The sequence below is a fragment of the Choloepus didactylus genome, chromosome 1 (assembly GCF_015220235.1).
Source record: "Choloepus didactylus isolate mChoDid1 chromosome 1, mChoDid1.pri, whole genome shotgun sequence".
Taxonomy (NCBI): Eukaryota; Metazoa; Chordata; class Mammalia; order Pilosa; family Megalonychidae; genus Choloepus; species Choloepus didactylus.
The window spans coordinates 78381794-78402787 of NC_051307.1; the positions used below are offsets into that span (position 1 = coordinate 78381794).

The window sequence follows — 20994 nt, forward strand, 5'->3', positions numbered from 1 at the left end:
CAAAGTGAACATACTGCCAAATTTAACCAAACATTTCAGGAAGAAGTAATGCCAATTCTACACAAACCCCTTTCAGAGAGAAGACAAGGAGAACACTTCCCAATTCATTTTATGAGGACAGAATTAACCTGACACAAAAAAACAGACAAATAGCTCCCCGCGGACGTGCCGGGCAGGAGCCTGCAAGGAGCTGGGACACTGGGCGCCCTCCGGGACCGGCTCAACCCCTGGGCGCCAGCAGTCCCGCAGGCGCGTCTCCCGCGGCTAGCGCCGCGGCGGTATTTATGAGTTTGCAGGCGCCCGGGCCTCCCGTCGCCCACAGCTGTCGCCACCCCGGAAGAGCCGGCTGCCTTGGGGTGACAAGCTCCCCAGACAAACAGGGCCCCGGGCCCCACAGGTCTGGCGGGTCCTGGGCGCCTCACGGCCACTCGCCCGCCACCCCCAGGGCGGGGTGCGGGAAGGGGAGACCAGGGAAGGCTTGCTACGCTGCAGCCGCCACCTCCAAGCCGGCCACTAGGGGTCTGGAGCTTCAGTAACTGCAGCCGGTCATAAAGGCATTCCAGTAAGACCCTGCATTCCTGGACTCAGGCTCCCAACAGAGAGCTAGTGCTGCTTGGTGACAGCCATTGGCCCTCACTTTGGCCATCTGTGTGCCAGATACCAACCATGCCCATGAAGAAAAGACCAAGAAAGAGGAAGGATTCAGAAATGATTGCAAGGCTTCATCTCCCACATCTCACCCCGGAAGCTTTGAAAAACAGCAAGAACTGGCAGAAACATCTTTCTCCAAGCTCCAGAAAACAGATAAAGGACTGAAGTAACAGGATGAACACTGAATCAAGAAAAAGGCTATTTAAAATCAGTAGGAACTTATGGCACCCTGACTTCCTTCTCCCCCTCCCCCCTCCCCACTCAGCACAGAGCTGGCCTGCACTTCCTGTGTGGATCCCTGGTCCTGGTTCTGGAGGGGGCAGCGTAGCTCTCATGCACATACTCGGAGCAAGTGTGTCTGGCCCAGTTTGGTCTGGTGGTGGCCCAGGGGCTCTCCGTTCTAGAACTTGCCCTGTATCTAGAAGGCAGCTCAAAGAACTCTCCTACAGAATGCTGTGGGAGAGCAGTCAAGTTGTGCTGCCTGGGGCAAGGGATTGCTGGCTATAGGACAAACAGTGCAGTGCCCAGGACCAGAGGAAACTGTTTCCTAGGGAAGAGAAGACGTTTGGAACCAAGTAAATGGGGTAATTCCTAGGGCCCTACATACATGTCTAGGAAAGGATGTATTGTGCAGAAAGGATCAGGGAGGCCCCTACACTTTGGCCTAGAGCTCTTCTCTAAACTCATTGTATGGATAAGCTCTGAAGGAGAGCACATGCACAGGTCAATCTGCAAAGACTGAGAAAGCTGTTTTCTTTTTTGCCTTTTTGTATTGTTGTTGTTCGCTCCTAGCAGTCAAGGAAAGCTTTATCATAACACAAGCTGTATACAAGTTTAAGGACACTAAAATATCAAAATGTACAGGTTTCAACAAAAAGTTACAAAGCATACAAAAAAAAAAAAAAAAAAAAAAGCAGGAAATAATGGCCCAGGCAAAGAAGAAGCTTAAAGCATCAGAAACCAAATTGAGAAGGACCAGACCTGGGACATATCAGACAAGGACTTTAAAAAAAAAATGGTCTTAAATATGCTCAAAGAGCTGAAGGAAAACATGGACAGAGAACTAAAGGACTTTAGGAAAAAGACAGATGAATACAAACAGAATATCAATAGAGAGATGGAAATTACAAAAAGGAAGCAAACAGAACTGAAGACAATGGGAATAGCAATTAAAATTCCTAGAGGGGTTCCACAGCAGATTGGAGCTGGCAGAAGAAAGAATCAGTGAACTTGAAGACAAGACAATTGGAATCATTCAGTCTGAGGAGCTGAAAGAGAAAAGAATGAAGAAAAGTAAACAGAGCCTGAGGAACTTGTAGGACACCATCAAATGTACCAATATATGAACTGTGGGAACCCTAGAAGGAGAAGAAAGAGAAAAAGGGGCAGAGAGAATATTCAAAGAAATGATGACTGAAAACTTCCCAAATTTAACAAAAGACATGAATACACACATCCTAGACACTCAGTGAACTTTAAACAGTATAAACCCAAATAGACTCACATCAATATGTTGTAATCAAAAAGCCAAAAGAGAGAAGCAACATGTCACATTAAAGGGAGCCTCAGTAAGATTAGGTGCTAATTCCTCTTCAGAAACCATGGAGACAAGAAGGCAGTGGGAAGAGCTGAAAAGCAAAAAAAAAAGAAAAAAAAGAAAAGAAACTGCTAAGAATTCTATATCTGGCAAAACTGTCTTTCAAAAATTACGGAGAGATTAAGATGTCCCCAGATAAACAAAAGCTGAGGGAGTTCATCACCACTAGCTGGCCTTACAAGAGATGCTAAAGAGAGTTCTGCAGGTTGAGAGGATAGGAAAATAGACAAAGCCACATGAAAAAATAAAGATCTCTCATGAGGGTAACAACATGGGTAAATATAAATGCGGTGCAATTATCTTTTTGGTTTGTGGCTCTATTTTTTATGTCCTTCTGGTTCTAAAAGGCAAATCCATAAAATGTAATGAGAAATAAGTGGTTTTGGACTTATAATATAAAAACATGGAATTTGTGACAATACCTACATAAAGGTGGGTGTTGGAGGGATCTAGTTTGTGTATACCATCGAAGTTAAGTTGGTATCTAAGTAAATGAGAGGTATAATTACTAAGTATATTTGGGATGTTAAGTTTAAGTCCCATGGTAACTACAAAGAAAATACTGGAGAATATGCAAGCTCATAAGTAGAGAAATTAGAGTATGGGTTGCTGGGAGTGGAGGCAGAGGGAATGGGGAATTAATGCACTTTGGCTATAGGGTTTCTATTTGGGAAGATGGGAACATTTTAGTGATGAAAGGTGGTGAGGGTACTGCAATATTGTGAATTGTGATTAATCCCATTGAATGGCATGCCAGGGAATGGCTGAGATGGGAAAGTTTATGTTGTGTATATGTTCCCATAATTTTTAAAAAGAAAGAGCAACTAAAGAGACAATGGCAATTAAATGCAATACATGATCCTGGATGGGAACTAGCAAGGGATAGGAAAAGAATCAAAGGGACATTATTGGGACGTATGAAAAAATTGGAGTATATACTATCAATTCATATCAATGTTAAATGGCTTGAACTTGATAACCGCATTTAAGGTGGTTACATAAGTGAATATCCTTGTTCTTAGGAAACGTACATGGCAGTATCAAGTGTTCAAGGAGTATGATGTATACAATCTACACTCAAATGTATAGATAATAGACAGATAGATAGATAGATAGAATGATTCAACAAATGTAGCAAAATGTTAAAATTGGTGGAGCTGGGTACCTGCGGAGATAGAGATATATATGAGTTTCCTGTATAGGGTTTCGTGTAAGTTTGAAAGTATTTCAAAATAAAAAGCCCATATCCAGAAAAAAAAAAAAAAAAGACAAACACATTGCAAATAACATAAATGCCAGACGAACAATCTTCATCTTCATACAAATAAGGCGCAAAAATTTTAATAAAGTATTAGCAAATATAATTTAGCAATATTTAAAACATGTTACATAAGGTTTACCCCAGGCATGCAGGTTGGTTTAACATTCAAAAATCATTCAGTAAAATTTGCCATAGTAACATAATAAAGATGAAAAACATATCATTTCAGTAAATGTAGAAAGAGAATTTGATAAAATTCAATATCTGTTCATAATTAAAAAAAAAAAATCTATAAGAATAGAAGGAAACTTCCCCAGATTGTTAAACTCTATCTACAAAAATTCTACAACTAACATCATACTTAATTATGAAATATTTCATCATCAGATCAGGAACAAAGTAAGACTGTCTATTCAAAATTTTATTAGAGATCCTAGCTAATAAAGCAAGGGGAAAATCAGATGTAAAACTATCTCTATTTGTAGACAACATGATTCTCAGGAACCTATAAAACAACTACTAGAACTAACTGAATTTTGCAAGGTCATAGGATAAAATTCTAATCATATAAACATATTTTTATATACTGGCAACAAACAATTGGAAAATTTTAAAAATCAATTCCATTCACAATGGTGCAAAAAAACACACAAAATATGAATAAATTTAACAAAAGATGTACAAGACTTGTTCAATGAAAAGTACAAAACATTGCTGAGATAAATGAAAGAAATCCTACAGAAATGGAGAGAAATACCATGTTCTTGGATGGAAAGATTCAATATTGTTAAGATGTCAAGTCTCCTCAGATTGGTTTATCGAGTCAACATAATCTCAATCAAAATGTAGCAGTCATTGCTGTGGAAATTGAGAAGCTGGTCCTAAAATTTATATGGAAATATAATCCACCAGGATAACCAAAGCAATTTTTTTTTAAAAAGATAAAATTGGAGGATTTCTGCTACCTAATTCCAAGCTTTACTCTGAGCTACAGAAATCAAGAGTCTAGTATTGGCTAAGGTATAAACATATAAATCAAGAGGAATAGGAGAGCATCCAGAAATAGATCCACATCCATATGGTCGATTGAGTTTCAACAAAGGCGCTAAGGCAATTTAACGGGGAAAGGAAGGTCTTTTCCACAATGATAATGGAACAACTGGATATCCACATGCAAAAAAAAAAAAAAATGTGACCCCAACTCTTACCTCATACCATACACAAAGAATTATCTTAAATTGTATTATTGGCCTCAATGTAAAAGCCAATAGTATATATAATATTATTTCTAATATTTCTAGAAGAAAACATAGGAGAGAGAATGTCTGTGACATTGGCATATACAATCTTTGTGTATACAAAGATTTTTTAGGCCACACATAAAATACAAACAATAAAAGAAAAATTTGATGAATTGAACATTATCAGAATTTAAAACTTTTGCTCTTTAAGATATCATTTTTAATCTGGTAAGTTCATGATGTGACCTAAGCATAGGAAGGCCTCTTAAAGGAATTCTGGCCTCCATTGCCCTGTCTTGCACAGCAGTTTCTGCTAGGCTGGAATTCCTTGTGAACTGCTAGGGTGAGGCCCAGTAGGGAATTATAATAGTTGGTCTAGACATCATAGGAAATAGGAAAAGGGATAGATAATAGGTTGAGAGAAATTTACAGGTTATTTCTGATCAACACAGCCATAAATACTGGCCTCTTGAATTTGGCTACTGAATTGTTTCAGACAAAACTTGATCTATGTTATTATTTTACTCAATCATATTTTTAAATAAAAATCTCACATTTCACAAAAAAAAAAAAAAAAAAAAAAGCCCAAGGTTGGCATGGAAGGTCAAACTGCACAGCCTCCCAGGGCCAACCCATTTTCCTACACGGTCTCCCATTTCCACATCTTCAGGTAGAGTGCCTCCCCTCCCTGCAAAGAAGTGTGGAGAAATAGTGGGGAAAGCAGAAGCAGCAAGGGGTCAACACCAAGTCCTGTCTCCCTCCTGTCTCCATGCCAGTTCCACTCCTTTCCCTCCCTCTTTGCTGATGGTCCAGTATGTTTGGTTTTCCCATTTGGTGACGTTCTCAGTAACTCAACTGTGAGCAAACACTGGATCCCCGAGACTCCTCTCTTTCCTTGTCTTTCTGTATTTGTAGTTGGATTCTTGAAAGAAACATCTTTATTAGGATAAAATGAGAAAAACATTCTCATTTGTGAACTGACCAAGAAAAAAAAAAAAACCACTTAAAAAAAGAAAAGGCAAACCATAGAATAAGAAAAAATATTTGCAATATATGTACCTGATTATATAGAATATATAAAGAACTGTTAAAATTAGATCATTTTTATAAAATAAAAATTGGACAAATTATTTGAACAGACAATTCACACACAAAAAATATACAAATGGTCAATAAGTACATGAAAAGATGTTCAATATTAGTAATCGTCAAGGAAATTGAAGTTAAAAACCCAAGAGATAATGGTTACACATCCCCTAACAATGGCTAAAATTACAAAGACTGAGAATACCAAGTATTGGCAAGGATGTGAAACAACTGGAATTCTTACACATTGCTAGTGGGAATTTAAATAGTATAACTACACTGGAGAAGCATACGGCAGTGTTTTCAAAAGTCAAACATGTACTTATCATAAAACCTGGTCATTCCACTCCTAAGTATACACCTAAGAGAAATAAAAACATATTCACAAAAAGACTATGTTCATAGCAGCTTTATTCATGATAGCCATAACCTGGAAACATCCCAAATGTCCATTAACAAGTAAATGGATAAATTATCCTTACAATGGGTTCTCATCATCATTGGAAAGGAATACACAACAACATTGATGAATCTCAAAATTCATTCCATCAAGGGAAACAAGGCTGACTCACAAAGCACATACTACATGATAACATTTATGTAAAAGGCTAACTGCTCTATTGGGCGAAAAGCAGTTCAGTGGTTGCCAGAAGGCAGAGACGAAGGCAAGAATAGACTGAAAAGATAGATACATGAAGAATATTTTGAGGGGGATGGGAATGTTTTGTATCTTGTTTGTGGTGGTGATTCACAGGTCTATACAACTGTCAAAACTCATTGAATTTTACATTTTAAATGGTAGTTCATTGTACATAAATTATCCCTCAATGAAGTGCAAAGGGTTATTAAAAATAGTATAAGAAATATCAGGTTTGAACACACATTAGAACATGCATACACACAAATAAATACAAAAGAAAGTACAAAACAAAAATCGATGACACCAAAATATGTTGAAAAATAAAAACCTGCTTCCTTCTAAGCCAAAGTCATCAGCAGACTAATATTGTTCTATGATTTTACTACTATTGAAACCTCTTAGTCACAACAAGCAGCACAAGTTTCCTCTCCCAAATGCTCATTGCCATTTGCCTGAACAAGCATATACCACCCACAAAACAGACACCGAGTAGGCATGACTGTGCAAACCCATGTTCCATAAAGCCTTCCTTCAGTGAAAAAAAAGGCTGTCAGAAACCACACATGGCTTTCTTGTGATGTTAAACAGTTTTTATCTGTTGCAAAATGCTCTGCTCTGTGTGCTACACTGACTAAAAAACTTACAGATTGGCATGTCTGATATTTCACCACTCTCAGTAAATACCCCTGATTCAGTAAACAGGGCATATATTATGCCATACTTAACTAGTTAATATAGTTACTAAGATTTATTCATTATTTCTAGTGGATGGGCATGAGAAACAAAAAATTAATGACTCACTGCCCTTTTATTCATTTTGCAGGTCTTTTGAGAAAAAAATAAACAAAGCAATAAAATAGATGATAAAATAAATTTTAAACTAAAAGAACCCCTAATTTGGAGCAAAACTGTAGACTGAAAATTTTGGCTATGCTCTGATAAGACCATCACATAGCCACAAAAAAGAATACTTGGAATAGTTTTATTTTGACAGTTCTATTTACATTTCTCTACAGGACTAATTAGCCTCTAGGCTAATGCTGAACTAACTGGAAGTCATGCTTATTGCTTACTATGAGTTTTACAATTCATCATCTTAATTGGCATTTAATATTTATGAATTTACTACTTATAAAAAAATAGAAAGAAAACAATATGTTATTTAAAATCTGCAAAAATATTCACATATTTTGCATAAGGAAAAGCAAATACTAGAATTATTTCACTCTTCATTTGGTGTTTCAAGTGTTCAAAATTCAAAACTCTGCAAGTTATAACAAATATAGACCTGAGCAAATATAGAGCAATGGCTGGAAAATATGAGTTTTACTTCTTACTGTTATTTCTCTCCTGAAAATATTTAGATAGCTAAATGAATCTATATGCTCTATGTTTCCCCTCTGCAAAACATCGACTATCGTTCTTATTTGCTTAACAAGTAAGGAATAACTCATGAAAGTTTTCAAACCACATTATAAATTGAGGTTTTAAGTCGCTGGAATTAAGCAGTGCATTTCTCCTAAAGATAAAAGGTTTCATTTAAAACAAATGCAATTTGTGACTGAGCTCTTAACCACACAAAGAACTGGTAACTCAAATTACCTCGCCAAAGCAACCTTTATTTAGCTACACTAAGCACATAACCTTTATCTGATCAGCAATATGGTAAAGTCAATACAGTACAGAAACTTTTTACCGTGAATCTCTTGGCTCAAGAAGAACTAAAATCTCAACCTTAACATTTAGTTACTGAATGTATTGCATTTTATAAAAATATATATTGTGGATATAGGTTAGACATAAAAAAGGAATATTTCTTGTTTGGGGAGTTTAAAAAGAGTAAAGTAAACCGTTATGAAATTCAATTGTATCCTTTTCTAGAAGTCCTGTAAACAAGATGAACTGTCATCAGAATGGTTTAATTACATTTCTGCCTTTCATGCGTGGTTTTCTTGGTGTAATCTGACTCTTGAAAGTCCATGACAGACAGTCAGAAAGTTCATGAATTTTGTAACTTTCTCGGGAGTAGGAGCTGAGATTGCATCTAGAATAGTCCCAAGGAATCCCGCCTCCTCTCCTGTATTCATGCCTTCGTCACCCCCACCCTTGAGTGTGGGTTGGGCTTTCTGACTTACTTCTAAGGGATAGAATGCAACTGCAGTGCTGGGATGTCACTACAGATAGTGAGCTACTTGAAGACTGTGGCTTCTCTCTGGGCATGCTCTCTCACGCTCACTCTTGGATCATTGTGACATAATAAATACTTGTTTTAAAGTCGCTAAGTTTGGGGGTAATTTGTTATGCCAATGGATGAAAAGCAGTTAATGGTCAAAGCAGGGGAAAAGCACATTCTAAATAAAAGTAATATGCACAGAGGACATGGGCTGGAGGAATCATAGGGAGTGCTAGGATCTGAAGAAAAGCCAGGGCTAAAAAGAGAAACAATCTCAACTTCTGCTATTATACTACTCTGAAAAAATGATTTTAGGATTTTTTTTCTTCCTGAGGCAAAAGTATTTTGCTACTGGAGGAGGGAAAAAAAAAGGAAAAATAAATGTTTGCCATTTTAGTGATATTGAATGCAATATGGTTTTAAAATTAAAAATTTTTCCTTCATATATCTTATAGCTTAATATTTCAATTGTCATAAATCCTTGCTTTCAAAAAAAGAAAGAAACTAAAATAACAAATATGAGATTTCTTATTTTAAATCATGTTTGTTATTCCGCACCAGAATTTTTCCAAAATTGGCCAAACATTTTATTAAATTTTAGGATAAAAAGTACCCATAATAGTGAACTAAACTACAAACGTCAACTCAGTTATATCTTATACATAATACTGACTAAAGAAAAAGTTATAAAAAATTACACACAATATGATTCCATTTATATACAATGCAAAAAAAGAGGCCAAATTAAATTCAGGTATAGATGGTAAAATGTAACTAGCAACTGGGACTGATCATCCCCCAAAAGGAATAATTATCCCAAAAGGTAAAGGCACCCTTAGAGTACAGCTTAAGGGGTGCAACTGGGGAGAAAAGAGCAATAACCTGTCTTGTAACTTAAACAAGTAGTCACTGTATAATTATTCTTTCAAATGTATATATATCATACAATCTGCAATATGTATTATATATGTTACATAAAAGTAAATTAAAATAATAAAAAACAAATACAAATTAGTACTTACATTTTTTTACAAAATAAGCTGAACAATTCATCCTAGCAGGCAGCATGTTTCATGTTCTTACACTTCAATTTATGAAACTGATTTACATTTTTAAAGACATAAATTTAGTAGCAGACAGCACCTAATTAGGTGTTCAGTAAATAAAATACAGGATAGAAAATCAAAGTTTTAGCAGCAACTAAGATAGAAAAAAAGAACAAATTAGAGTAAAGAACATTGGCTAATATCTTATCTCTTCCACTCATTTCTCTTATAATCTTGCACAGAATACTCGTTTGAACTTCAGTTGCTTCATTTACACAAATGGGAACTTAGTATCTGATAAAAGTGTCTATTCACACTGATAAGGGAAAGAATGGTTATTTTTATGATTAATAGACTGTATTGGAAGAAATGGTTAACCATTTGAAAAAAAAAAGAAACAAAAACATATTCCCATTTGTTCAAATCTCATATCTCACTCCAAAATAAAATGGACCAAAGATTCAAACATTAAAAAATAAAGGTACTGGAAGAAAACCTGGCCAATTTTTTTCTTTAATCTTAAATAGGAGAAAGGGTGAATAACATGCCAGTTTGTCTGGGACCGAGTACTTTTCTAGCACACAAGAAGGTCAGTGTTGAAACCAGGAAAGTTGCAGGCAAACCAGGACATCTGGTTGCCTAAGTGAAAAAAATCTTTCTAACCCCTTTGTAAGACTTAAATACCATAAAGGAAAATATTGAGAAATTTAACTATTAAAGATCTAAAATTTCTGTATGACCAAAAATAAATAAATAAATAAAAATTAAAAACTGTGTCCATGTCAACAGCTAAGCAAAATCCTGGAGGCTCTCTGCAAGTTTATGATAAACAAAAGCTAATTTCCTCCAAAAATATACAGAAAATATATCAACCAATAAAAAAGAGATGGAAAAACAATTGAAAAATGAGTGAAAGATAAAGACAGACTAACAAAAGATTAAGTTACTGAAGGTGACACAGCTAATGACTATAATTTTACACTTCAGATACAGCACAGAGACAAAAATAAAACACCCAGATGGTTTATAAAAAAGAAAAAGTGAGAAGAGTTTAGGAAAAATAACAAGTTCCAAAACACAAAAATTCAATAATGAATTTAATGAATGAATAAAACATAGAAAGTAAAAAGAATTATGGTATGTAATAAATTTGCATAATATTCAATGCATAATAATCACAAAGTCAGTATCAGTTGGTTAGGACATAGTGCTAATAAAAGCTATATTGCTGGGCCTATTTTTCTTCTCTTTTTTTGAGGCAGTCACCATCAAACAGTACAAAATAGTTTGTGAAAACAGACTTGTTCCCTTACTCAAGGGAGATTTTGCACAAATGTGTATCAGTGATCACAAAAGCCAACAAGTTCAATGGCTAGATATATAGTGACTAGATATGCATATTCACATATTCAAAGATATATGTACTAGGGTATTAATTGCAGAATTGTTTCTAATTCAAAACACTAGAAACAAGCAAAAATTCTTTTTGTAGGAGAAACAAATCATGAAATAATATACAAACAAGCTTTGAAAACAGCAAAACCATAATTAGGTCATGACCTTTTGAATGTTTATAAAATTCAGACACAATGGAAAGTGCTTTCTCTACATCATTTAATTTAATCCTCATAGCAACTCTAATGCCAGATTAGAGATTTTAGGCAAAATCTCCCAATTTTAAAGTATTACAACTAATACAAAGTTTTTTTAAAATCACATGAGCCAACTAAAAGTGTCTGCAATCCCAATCCAGCCCATAGTTTGCCAAACTGTCATCTCTGATGTGGTAATTAGAAAAGAAGCCAAACCAGAGTCTTGTAAACATTTGTAATTTGGAATCTGTTACAGAAAGTGGAGTTAGCAGAAACAATGAAGAAGGAGCAGAAAAGTAGAAGGTAAATGTAGTGCCCTAAAGCCAAGAGAAGGGGAGATTTCAGGACAGAAATAATCAAGGTCAAAGCATGCAGGCAAGTCCTCAAATAAAGACCCAAAGGCTTTCCTTAGTGATCTTTAAGAGCTGTAAGAGTAATTTTAGCACAGACATAGGACCAGAAACTAGATCGAAGGGGCCAGGTAGAGATGATCAAGTCAACAGATGTAGACCACTCTTTCAAGAATTTTGAACTTGACAGAATGGGAGAAATGAAACATTGGCTTTATCTTTTCATGTCGAACTTGAGGGACATGACTGTTTAAGAATATAGGTGCACACAGAATTTGTAGACAGAAAGAGGGACAGCTAGAAGTTACAAGAATGAAGGAGGATCCCCAGCAAAGCAGGATCCCAGAAGGGCTGGGAGGAGGTGAGACAAAAAGCAAAGTGAAGGTTTGATTTTGAAGACTGGTGCTTGTTCTCTAAGGAAGGAACAAAAATGGCAAGAGAGGTTACCAACGCAGCAGACGCTTTGAGGAAGTTCAGCTTAACAAACATTTTTTGAGTACCCACTCAAGGGTAACAAGCTGTGCTGAGATCTGGGATGAATGAGGTGAAGTCCAGGCCCTCAGGAACAGCACTTTCAGGGAAAAGTGAAAGAAGTCCACATCGTGTGAGCTGTAAATCAGAAGGTGACCAGCCATCTGCTGAATGAGAGGGATAGCAAGGGATATTTTGGGTGACAAAAAAAAAACTAAGAACAACCTAGGACAGTGTTGTTATCCCTGGCTATCCATCAGAATCACTTGTGAAGATTTGTGGAAGTCCAGATGCCCAGACTCCACACCCTGGAAATTCTAATTGATTAGGCTTCAGATGGAACTACAGCATCTTTAATAGTTTAGGCCCTACAGATGACTCTGCCAGTAAACGAGTTTAAAATTACTGGTTTAGAACAATGTTTGGGGGACATCCAGGAGGAAGTGAATTAAGGAGAGACAGAATGACTTTTGGGAGAATAAAAATAACTAGATTTAATTATTTAGAATCTACCAATATTTACCACTTGGACATTTATTGGCAAAACTGACAATACCAAACAATGAATGGTATATCAGATATTCTCATATCTGTAATGGATAAAACATTGGGGAAAAGTAGCATTCCATGGTAAAGTAACAAAACTGCAAGGAAAAAGAAATCACTAAACAACATAAAGCTACACACACACACAAACCAATAAGGAAAAAAAAAAACTGTTATTGAATCACTGAATTTTCACAACACACTAAACATACCCAGGCTTCCCCTAGCTATGATCCTTTCTCTTTTCTTTGCTGCCAAACTTCTAGAATGATTGGTTTCTGACCACAGCCTCAAATTGTCTCCCCAACCTCTCTTTTCTTAATACCAGCAATCTTGTAACACCCACACTTCTACTCAAACTTCAATGCAAACTTGGGGCATTTTTTCAGTGCTTGTGCTGCTGGGGTACTTCACATTTAATACTATTAACCACTTCTCTCTCCTAAAACCTCTTCCTTAGCCTCCATCACTATACCCTACGCTTTTCCATCTCTGTCTCCTTCCCTTCTTCTCAGTCTCCTCCCCTATCTTCCCTGGAAGTCTGCCTCTCTCCTTAGGCACCTTGATGTAAGAATTCCCCAAGTCTCACCTCCTCTTCTTTCTCTTGGTGCGTTCCCTTGTCATTCTCTCCCAACACCAGAACTTCAACTGGGCCTCTACACTTTGATTTCTCCCTTGCTTTCACCACTCCAGTCACAGTTGAGCTCTCGCTGTCCTTCAGATAGGCTGTTTGACCAACCTAGAATGTTTGTCCCTCATTTCTTCTTGCCTAGATATTTTCTGCTTATCTTTGTCATAAACATCACTTCCCTTGGGAAGCCTTCCCTGACCCTGAGCTCAGATTAGACTTAACAACTACATACTTCTATGTCCTCCTATGTTTCTCCTTACACACTTTATATTTAATTATTTGCAATAATTTACTTAATATCTATCTTGCTACCAGATTTTAAGTTCTAAGAGAGCAGGATCTATGCATCTCCAGTGTGAAACACAGTTCCTAACATGACAGATACTCCCTTATTTATTGGCTGACATAACTGACCCACACTTTAGCTTTGACTCATTTTTCCTAAACAAGAATCTCAAACCTTTAACTGCTATTTCTTTCCATTTAATTCTTGCTGTCATTTCTAATGCAACATATCTAAAAATCTATTTTCACTCACACACACATACTTACCATATCTATTTTCTCCTAATTTCTGTTTGTAGAGGTATTCAAACTCAGTTCAGCCACTAATAAGTTGGGTAATATCTTTATTCTTTTAACACTCCTTGACCTTATTTGCTCATCTATAAAAAGAAGGGGTCTGACTTAAAGGTCTCTAAAGTCTTTACTGTCTGAAAACTCTATACTTATAAATAGTGACATACAGTCCCTTCATGTTTCAAGTTAGGAAATTACTGGCTAAACATAATAAGCAATTTATTAAAGATAACACAGCTAGTGGTTAGAATTATATGCCACGACAAACTTTTAGATTCAACATAGAGATATATTAGTATCTAAAAATTGAGGTGGGAAGAGTGATATTTTATTGAGAAAAAAGCATCAAAACAAAACCTTCAATGCATAGTTAAAATTTAGAAAGAAAATAGACATTTAATAATATCATAATTTAATTTCCATGTCCAAGTCAATATCAGTGGTAAAAAACACAATGATATTAAAATGACATGGACTTGAGGCGAGTTCTTCTCTGGTATAGTCAAGTAAGTTCCTGCCAGATCAATTCTCCCACAGATAACAATTATAAATTCTGGATAAAATATTAAACAACCCTGAAGGCCCTGGAGGATGGACAAAGCAAAAAGATCCTTAAGGGGTGTCAATAGTTAGAAGAAGAAAATGGCTCAGAGAGAGTTCCCCTATTTACCCATTTTAACAGCTTTTACTCTCAGGGAAGGCTTTAGTTGGCACAATGCTAGGTAGATAAAACTCTGACAGAAAACTAGTTTTTCTGGTCTGAAGAACCAAAGGACAGAGTTCAGGGCAGCCTTTGCTGCTAGAAAGTACGAGTCAGAAAGGGAACATTCCAAATTCTGTGTATAAACTCTGCTCACATCTCTGACTGACGCTGAACCATACATTACAGGACACACTAAAAGCAGACTAGCTAAAAGCAAATGAATTGAGATTTGAAGTGCTTTCCAAGAGACAGAGTTTGCAGTTTGAGTTCAACCAAGTTAAATTCATCCTAAAAAAAAAATTCACCACATGGAGCAATATAACAGAATCCAGAATCTCTGCACTGTAACATTCACAATGAAAGAAAAATTACTCAACATACAAAGAACCAGGAAAGTGTGACAAATTCTTAGGGGAAAAGACAATCAAGAGAGACCAATCTCAAGTGACCCAGATATTGGAATTATCAGACAAGGATCTTAAAGCAGATATTAAAACTGTGCTCAACGATGTAACAGAAAATATGCTAATAATGTACAAAAAGGCAGAAAAATCTCAGCAGAGAAAGAGATATCAAATATTAATAAATTAAATGGAAATTCTAGAACTAAAAATATATAATATCTAAAATAAAATATTCTCTGAGTGAATGGAGATGAAAGCAGAAATAGTCAATAAACCTGGATATAGATAAATAGAAATTATTCAATCAGAATAACAGACAGAAAAAAGATTGGAAAGAAAACATTAAAAGTGATTCAGGGATGCGTGATGAATTAGCAAAAGTTCTAACATATGTATATTGGAGTTCTGGGAGTTGAGGAGAGAGTTCAAATAAACAAAATTTCCCAAATTTGGTGGAAAACATAATTTTACAGATTCAAGAAACTCAGAAATCCTGAAGAAGGGTAAATATGAAAATAGCCATATATAGGCACATTATATGTGCTGTAAACTAACAACAAAAAGGAAATCTTGAAAGCAGCCAGACAGAAAAAAAATGAGATTATTTCCAAGGGAACAACCATTTGAGTGCCCACTGACTTCTTATCAGAAATAGTGAATAAACATTTTTTGAGTGTTGACAGAAAAAAAAGAAAGTTAACCCAGAATACTATATTCCACCCAAATATGCTACAAGAATGAAAATGACTTTTTCAGATAAGAGCAAACTTCGAGAATTGTGCAGCAGCTCACCTACACTACTAAAAAAGTTTTATAAAAAAAATTTAGACTGAAGAGAAATAATAACAGACAGAAACTTGGAACTTCAGGAAGGAATGCAGAGCACAGAAAAGAGCATTTTTAATGGACATTGTATGTGCCACCCAAAATCTCCTTCACATGATTTTCTGATACAGTAACAGATGACTGTCTTCAGCTCCTAGCACCTGCAGCGATAACTTGCCCAAAATCCCAAGGCAGCCTCTGCTCCTAACACAGGTGGACTTCTTCCTCTGCACCCTTCCCCTTCCTTCCAGGTTATTTTTTCCAAAACCTCCCTAATAAATATTCTATACCACTTACTCTAACTCTGCGTCTGCTTCCTGGAGAACCTACAATAGCATGAACAACTCAAATGAGCAGAGATTTTTAAAGTAAATGATTTGCTTCTAAAAACTTCCATTTCTGCTTCAATCTTCGGACTCATTTCCTTAAATATAGGATTTTGTTCTTAGAATGTTTTCTAGGCTCTCTGGACACATAAGGCATATTGATTCTAGCCAGGAAAAAATTCTTTGCTCAGTGTTAATGCATGTACAGTGTTGTTTCTTCCTCAGGAAAAAAATGAGCTCATTGTGACTATTATATAAATTTTGTTTTATATATATTAACTATTGAAAAGTCATGGTTGTAGATCTGATACTTAAGGGCAATTAGCATCACATGGTCCAAAGCTATTTCATAACCACAGGTCTGCTCCCTAATCCCAGTCAGGAGCACTTTATGTGTGTCAGTGATAACAAGAGGGAGGAGGCAAAAGTATAAGGATAGTACATTCTAATCACTGTGTGCAGATAAATTTTTCAGATACACATAAAACCAGATGACAAGTGAATTGTTTTTTTAACCAGCACCATTAACTGAAATATTCATTAGTCTACTGTGAACTCTCTGATTTGTTCTCATCCATCTTATTGCCATCCTCAACTTATTAGCATCCCTATATCTAATTTATTATCTAACTCCTCAATTTCAAGAGTTTCTCTCTTCCTCTTTAAAGTCAAGTATTCCATTTATACCCCAGATTGCCTCCCTGACCATCTATTTGAGATTGCGGCCTCTGTTATAGAAAGGAAGGAGGTAACTATGACTCCTAGGACACAAATCCAAAATCTTGTGGGATCATCATTCTACTAATGATTCACAAAACCTGGAGTGTGCTGTAATTCCAAATGTCTGTAGGAATTTTCCACCTAGGTGTCTTACCTCTCTTTAGTGAATTTGACATCTTCTTCTATATGTCTCTCAGTAGCACCATGTGATTTCCTAAAATGGAAGCGCTTGACTCCTAACTTCAATAACAAAATAAATCATTTATCAAGAGTCACTGCCAATCAATGGGATGCTACTGTCAAATTACTCTCCTAAAATACTGTTTTATTATGTTATTTTCCAGTTCATAAAACAAAAATATGGCTCTCCATTAACTCCTGTACTTTGGTTCAGTTTCCTCTATCTATCTTTCAACGACCCTTGAAATCCAGCTTCATTTCCCACTATCACACAAATATATATTCTCTGTTCCATCGACCCAGGAGTCTTTCTCTCCCTGAACCACTTTACCTTTATCTGTACTACACATCCATACCCCAAGCAGTTTCTCTGCCTTTCTCCATCTAACCAAACCTATCACTCCAGGGCCAGCTCAAAGCCCATCTCTTCCATGAAGCCTTCAACAACTCCAATCCACTGTAATTTCCCCCATCTTTGAATTTTTACTAAGTTCATAAGCTTTACTTATTTTAAATGTTCTCTCATTGTTTCATCTTAGCTTTATCTCCCTAATTTTGACTATCAATAATTTTAATACATTATCCCCCTAGCCCCTACATAGCCTCCACACATACTAGTGCTCTCAACAGGTACTTTTGATTAATTTATTAGGTGCTTAAGTACAGAAGTGTAGTGGAAAACATAACTAAAAATTATTATAATATGTAAATCAGAAACTATCACAAACTAGAAAAGGAAGCTAGGACTGTAATTAATGAGGACAAACCCCTTCCTTTTTTGCAATTGCTCTTAATCTTTTTCTCTATCTTTTGCAGAGCTACTGAAAATATTTTAAAAAGGCCTGTCTCTTCCTCTTGTTATGACCTGCCCCCTAGTGGAAGGCAGAAATAAACAAAGTAAAATTAGCCCAAGGAAGAAAAATGTAGGGGTTCCTTTTTCAGTAATCCATAACTTCAAAAACAGTTTCTTAAGTAACTGTCTTAAAGGATAGAATCATTTAAATTAGAACAGCAGAATACAATTTGAACACACAAGAAAAATACTAGACAACAGCAGAAGTAACAGAATGAGGACAAAGGGGTGTGGGGGGGCAAGAGTACAACGGAAAGGGACCAGGCACAGGACTGGGGGAGTTTACTCTGTGGTAGATGGTCTACATTGTTCTCATTTTCCCCTCAGGTATTTTCATAACAAACCTGTTGTCTAATAACCATGCTGTTTGAAGTTGTAAGTAAATAAGTAAATAAAATACAGATTTTTTTTAAAAGATGCTGTTTTACATTGAAGTCATTACCTCCCTTGATCTTTCGTGAATTTATCTTGCACCAAATGAGTTATTTCAAGTTGGCAGTTTAATAATAAAGCAGCATTCTTAACATTGGTCCAAGTGATTTGTTTCTTATTATTCTGAATTACCTCATGGTGACTTTATCATGGCAAGTCACTGCATATCATCTTCTTATATCTCAATCCTAAATATTTTGAAAACTTTATAATGATACTAGCACAGACTTCAGAGATTTGATACACATAGCATCTCCTAGTGGTGGGCAGTAATAGTTTTTAAAGTCAAATCTTTAAAATTCAAAATTACAGTCTATGTCTTACAGTTTTAGCTCTCACATTTAGGTCTTTGACACATTTGAGTTAATTCTGTATATAGCACAAGGTAAGGGTCCAACTCCATTCTTTTGCATGTAAATATTCCAGCTTTCCCAGCACCATTTGATGAAGAGGCTGCTCTTTCCCTTTTAAATGGTCTAGACCGCTTTGTTGAAAATCAATTGACCATAGATACAAGGGTTTATTTCTGGGCTCTCTATTCCTTTGTTCTATATGTCTATCATTAAGCCACACCACACTGTTCTGATTTTTGTAATTTTGTATTAAGTTTTCAAATCAGGAAGTATAGATTATGTTTTGATCTTAATTTTTTTTTCCCTTGACCCAAAAGTAATAGTGAAATTTGACATAACTGTTCCTTTTCCAGCTGGCTTCTCCTCCCAAGTTGGACCCTGCTTAATTTCTGTAAGAGCTTTCTACAAGATGTCAACTATTAGAAGAGTCAGATCACTTAATTTTTTTTAAGTGAGAAAATTTTTCTTTTAAGCTCATAACTAAGTAATGGCTTAACGTTGTTTCAGCAGTGGCACAAATAATCATGCTCTTTAGTGAAAAGCATAATGGCTAAATATTGAGGAAAACTGTCTGTTAAAATGTTTAGTAATACTTACTAGTGCATATTATTACTGGGTGTGAGTCTGCATTTACCAGTAGTATAACCTTGGACAAATCATTTTATCTCTCTAAGGCTCAGTTTCTACCTTGGTAAAATGAAGAACTATCTTCCATGCCCACTTCACTGGGTTGCTATTCTGATCAAAGGAGAAAAAGCATGTGAAAGCACTTGAAGGAAAGGTACAGTAGTAGAATATGGTTACTTTAGGTGTGCTCACCAGTAAAACTAATGTGGGGAAATAATATTTTTTTTGAAAACAGACAGTATTTTAAACAGTCGTTCATATGAAGAAAAAAATACATTGTCTTCCTTCAATTATCATATCATAAAATTTAAAACCAACTCCACAGTTTCCTTGCAGCTGCTCCCATCTACTAAAAGTGAAACCTGAAAACTCCCTCTCATTTCAACTCCCACCAACCTTCTATAGTGAAACCAGGATTCCCCCACCCCCAAACAACCCTAAATTCTATACAACTCCCACAGGAACCTAGACGGAGAAGAGTATGTCCTCTAACCCAGAGAGTCTCTTACAGCCCACGCACCTTAAAGATACAGACCGACATCATAGGCACACCATCATAACTTAAGCATATCATATTAAAAAATCACCTAGTCATGGAAAGTGATTAAAGGCAATAAACTTTCATAATTCATACAATTAGCAACGTGGCCCTAAATGGGTTTGGATTCTTAGGTAAAATAAAGCAAGGAAAGAGATAAATACAACCCAGAACTTTGATTGCTACTGGTATTTACCACATTTATCCTGCCTCATTCAAAAAGGGGGTGCAGGGAGATGAGGAAGTGAGTAGTGAGCCAAAGGAAACAGACGGGTGAACTATAATAGGATACAATGTATAATAAATAAGGAAATAGTAAAAGGATAAAATCAAGATAATAGAGTAAAATAAATCTAAGTGACCCCTGCCTCCCCCATATCTGTGATCACAGTGAACTTGCACTGCTCCATAAGAGGGGACAGAAAAAGCAGAAATAGCTGAGACCAAGTTTCTCACCAGTCATTCTCCTGTCAGGCTCCCAGAGCGAATTCAAACTTACCAGCCACTAAGAAGACTGTCAAAATTGGTAGGAGCCTGAGGTCAGAAGCTCTCCAAGCGTAGACCATCTCTGTGTTTCTTTTCCTGCCGTTCACTCAGTGCTCTCCCTCCACACAGGTACAGTGGAAGCTGTGGGCATGGTGAGGCTGTCTCTGGCCAACTCCCACTTCTCGCCAATGAATCCTCTTAGCCCATCAGCAGCGAGGCACTCCTTTCCTCCTAGCGCCTTCCTTCAAACCTCTGTGTTTCAGCCTGATTAGTAACTTGGAACAGAAGAAATTCTTCTCTGGAACTTGACACAGCAATAGATTTCCTGTACGAAGCTCTGAAGCAAAGACGGAGGAAGCAGATTGATTGAGTTATCTTTCAGCTCATTGGTTCTCTTCTCACTTCTGCTGCACAGAGATAACTTGACAGGCATGGAACGTCCCCAAGACAAACAGATTTGCCTAAACTTGGGTTAAAAAGTAAAACAAGATATTTACCTATTTCTAACCTATGCTTTTCATTTCCCAGTCATGAGAACTTTCTCCAGGTTGAAAAGGTACAGTCTTAGTAATAAAATTTAGAATAAAATGTTTTCTTTAGAAAATTATTGGATGAAATTACTGTCTAAATGGGAGTCACCACACACCTCTAGAAGCATCCTAAGTTTATTAGTTTCTATTGTT

The 20994-nt window shown here is 36.2% G+C and overlaps 1 protein-coding gene across 6 annotated transcripts in view; it reads right to left on the minus strand.

Moving 5' to 3' along the window:
- Nucleotides 1-20753, minus strand: part of LOC119533446 (cell surface glycoprotein CD200 receptor 1-like) — a 39467-nt gene extending 18714 nt beyond the window's left edge. For 2 of the 6 annotated variants that reach the window (XM_037835518.1, XM_037835505.1), the window contains exon 1: nucleotides 20325-20753. In XM_037835518.1, the coding sequence (XP_037691446.1) occupies nucleotides 20325-20391 (67 nt within the window). In that variant the 5' untranslated portion in view covers nucleotides 20392-20753. The remainder of the gene's footprint in view (nucleotides 1-20324) is intronic. The other 4 variants (XM_037835512.1, XM_037835487.1, XM_037835492.1 and 1 more) reach the window with 2 other exon arrangements.
- Nucleotides 20754-20994: the final 241 nt, after the last annotated feature.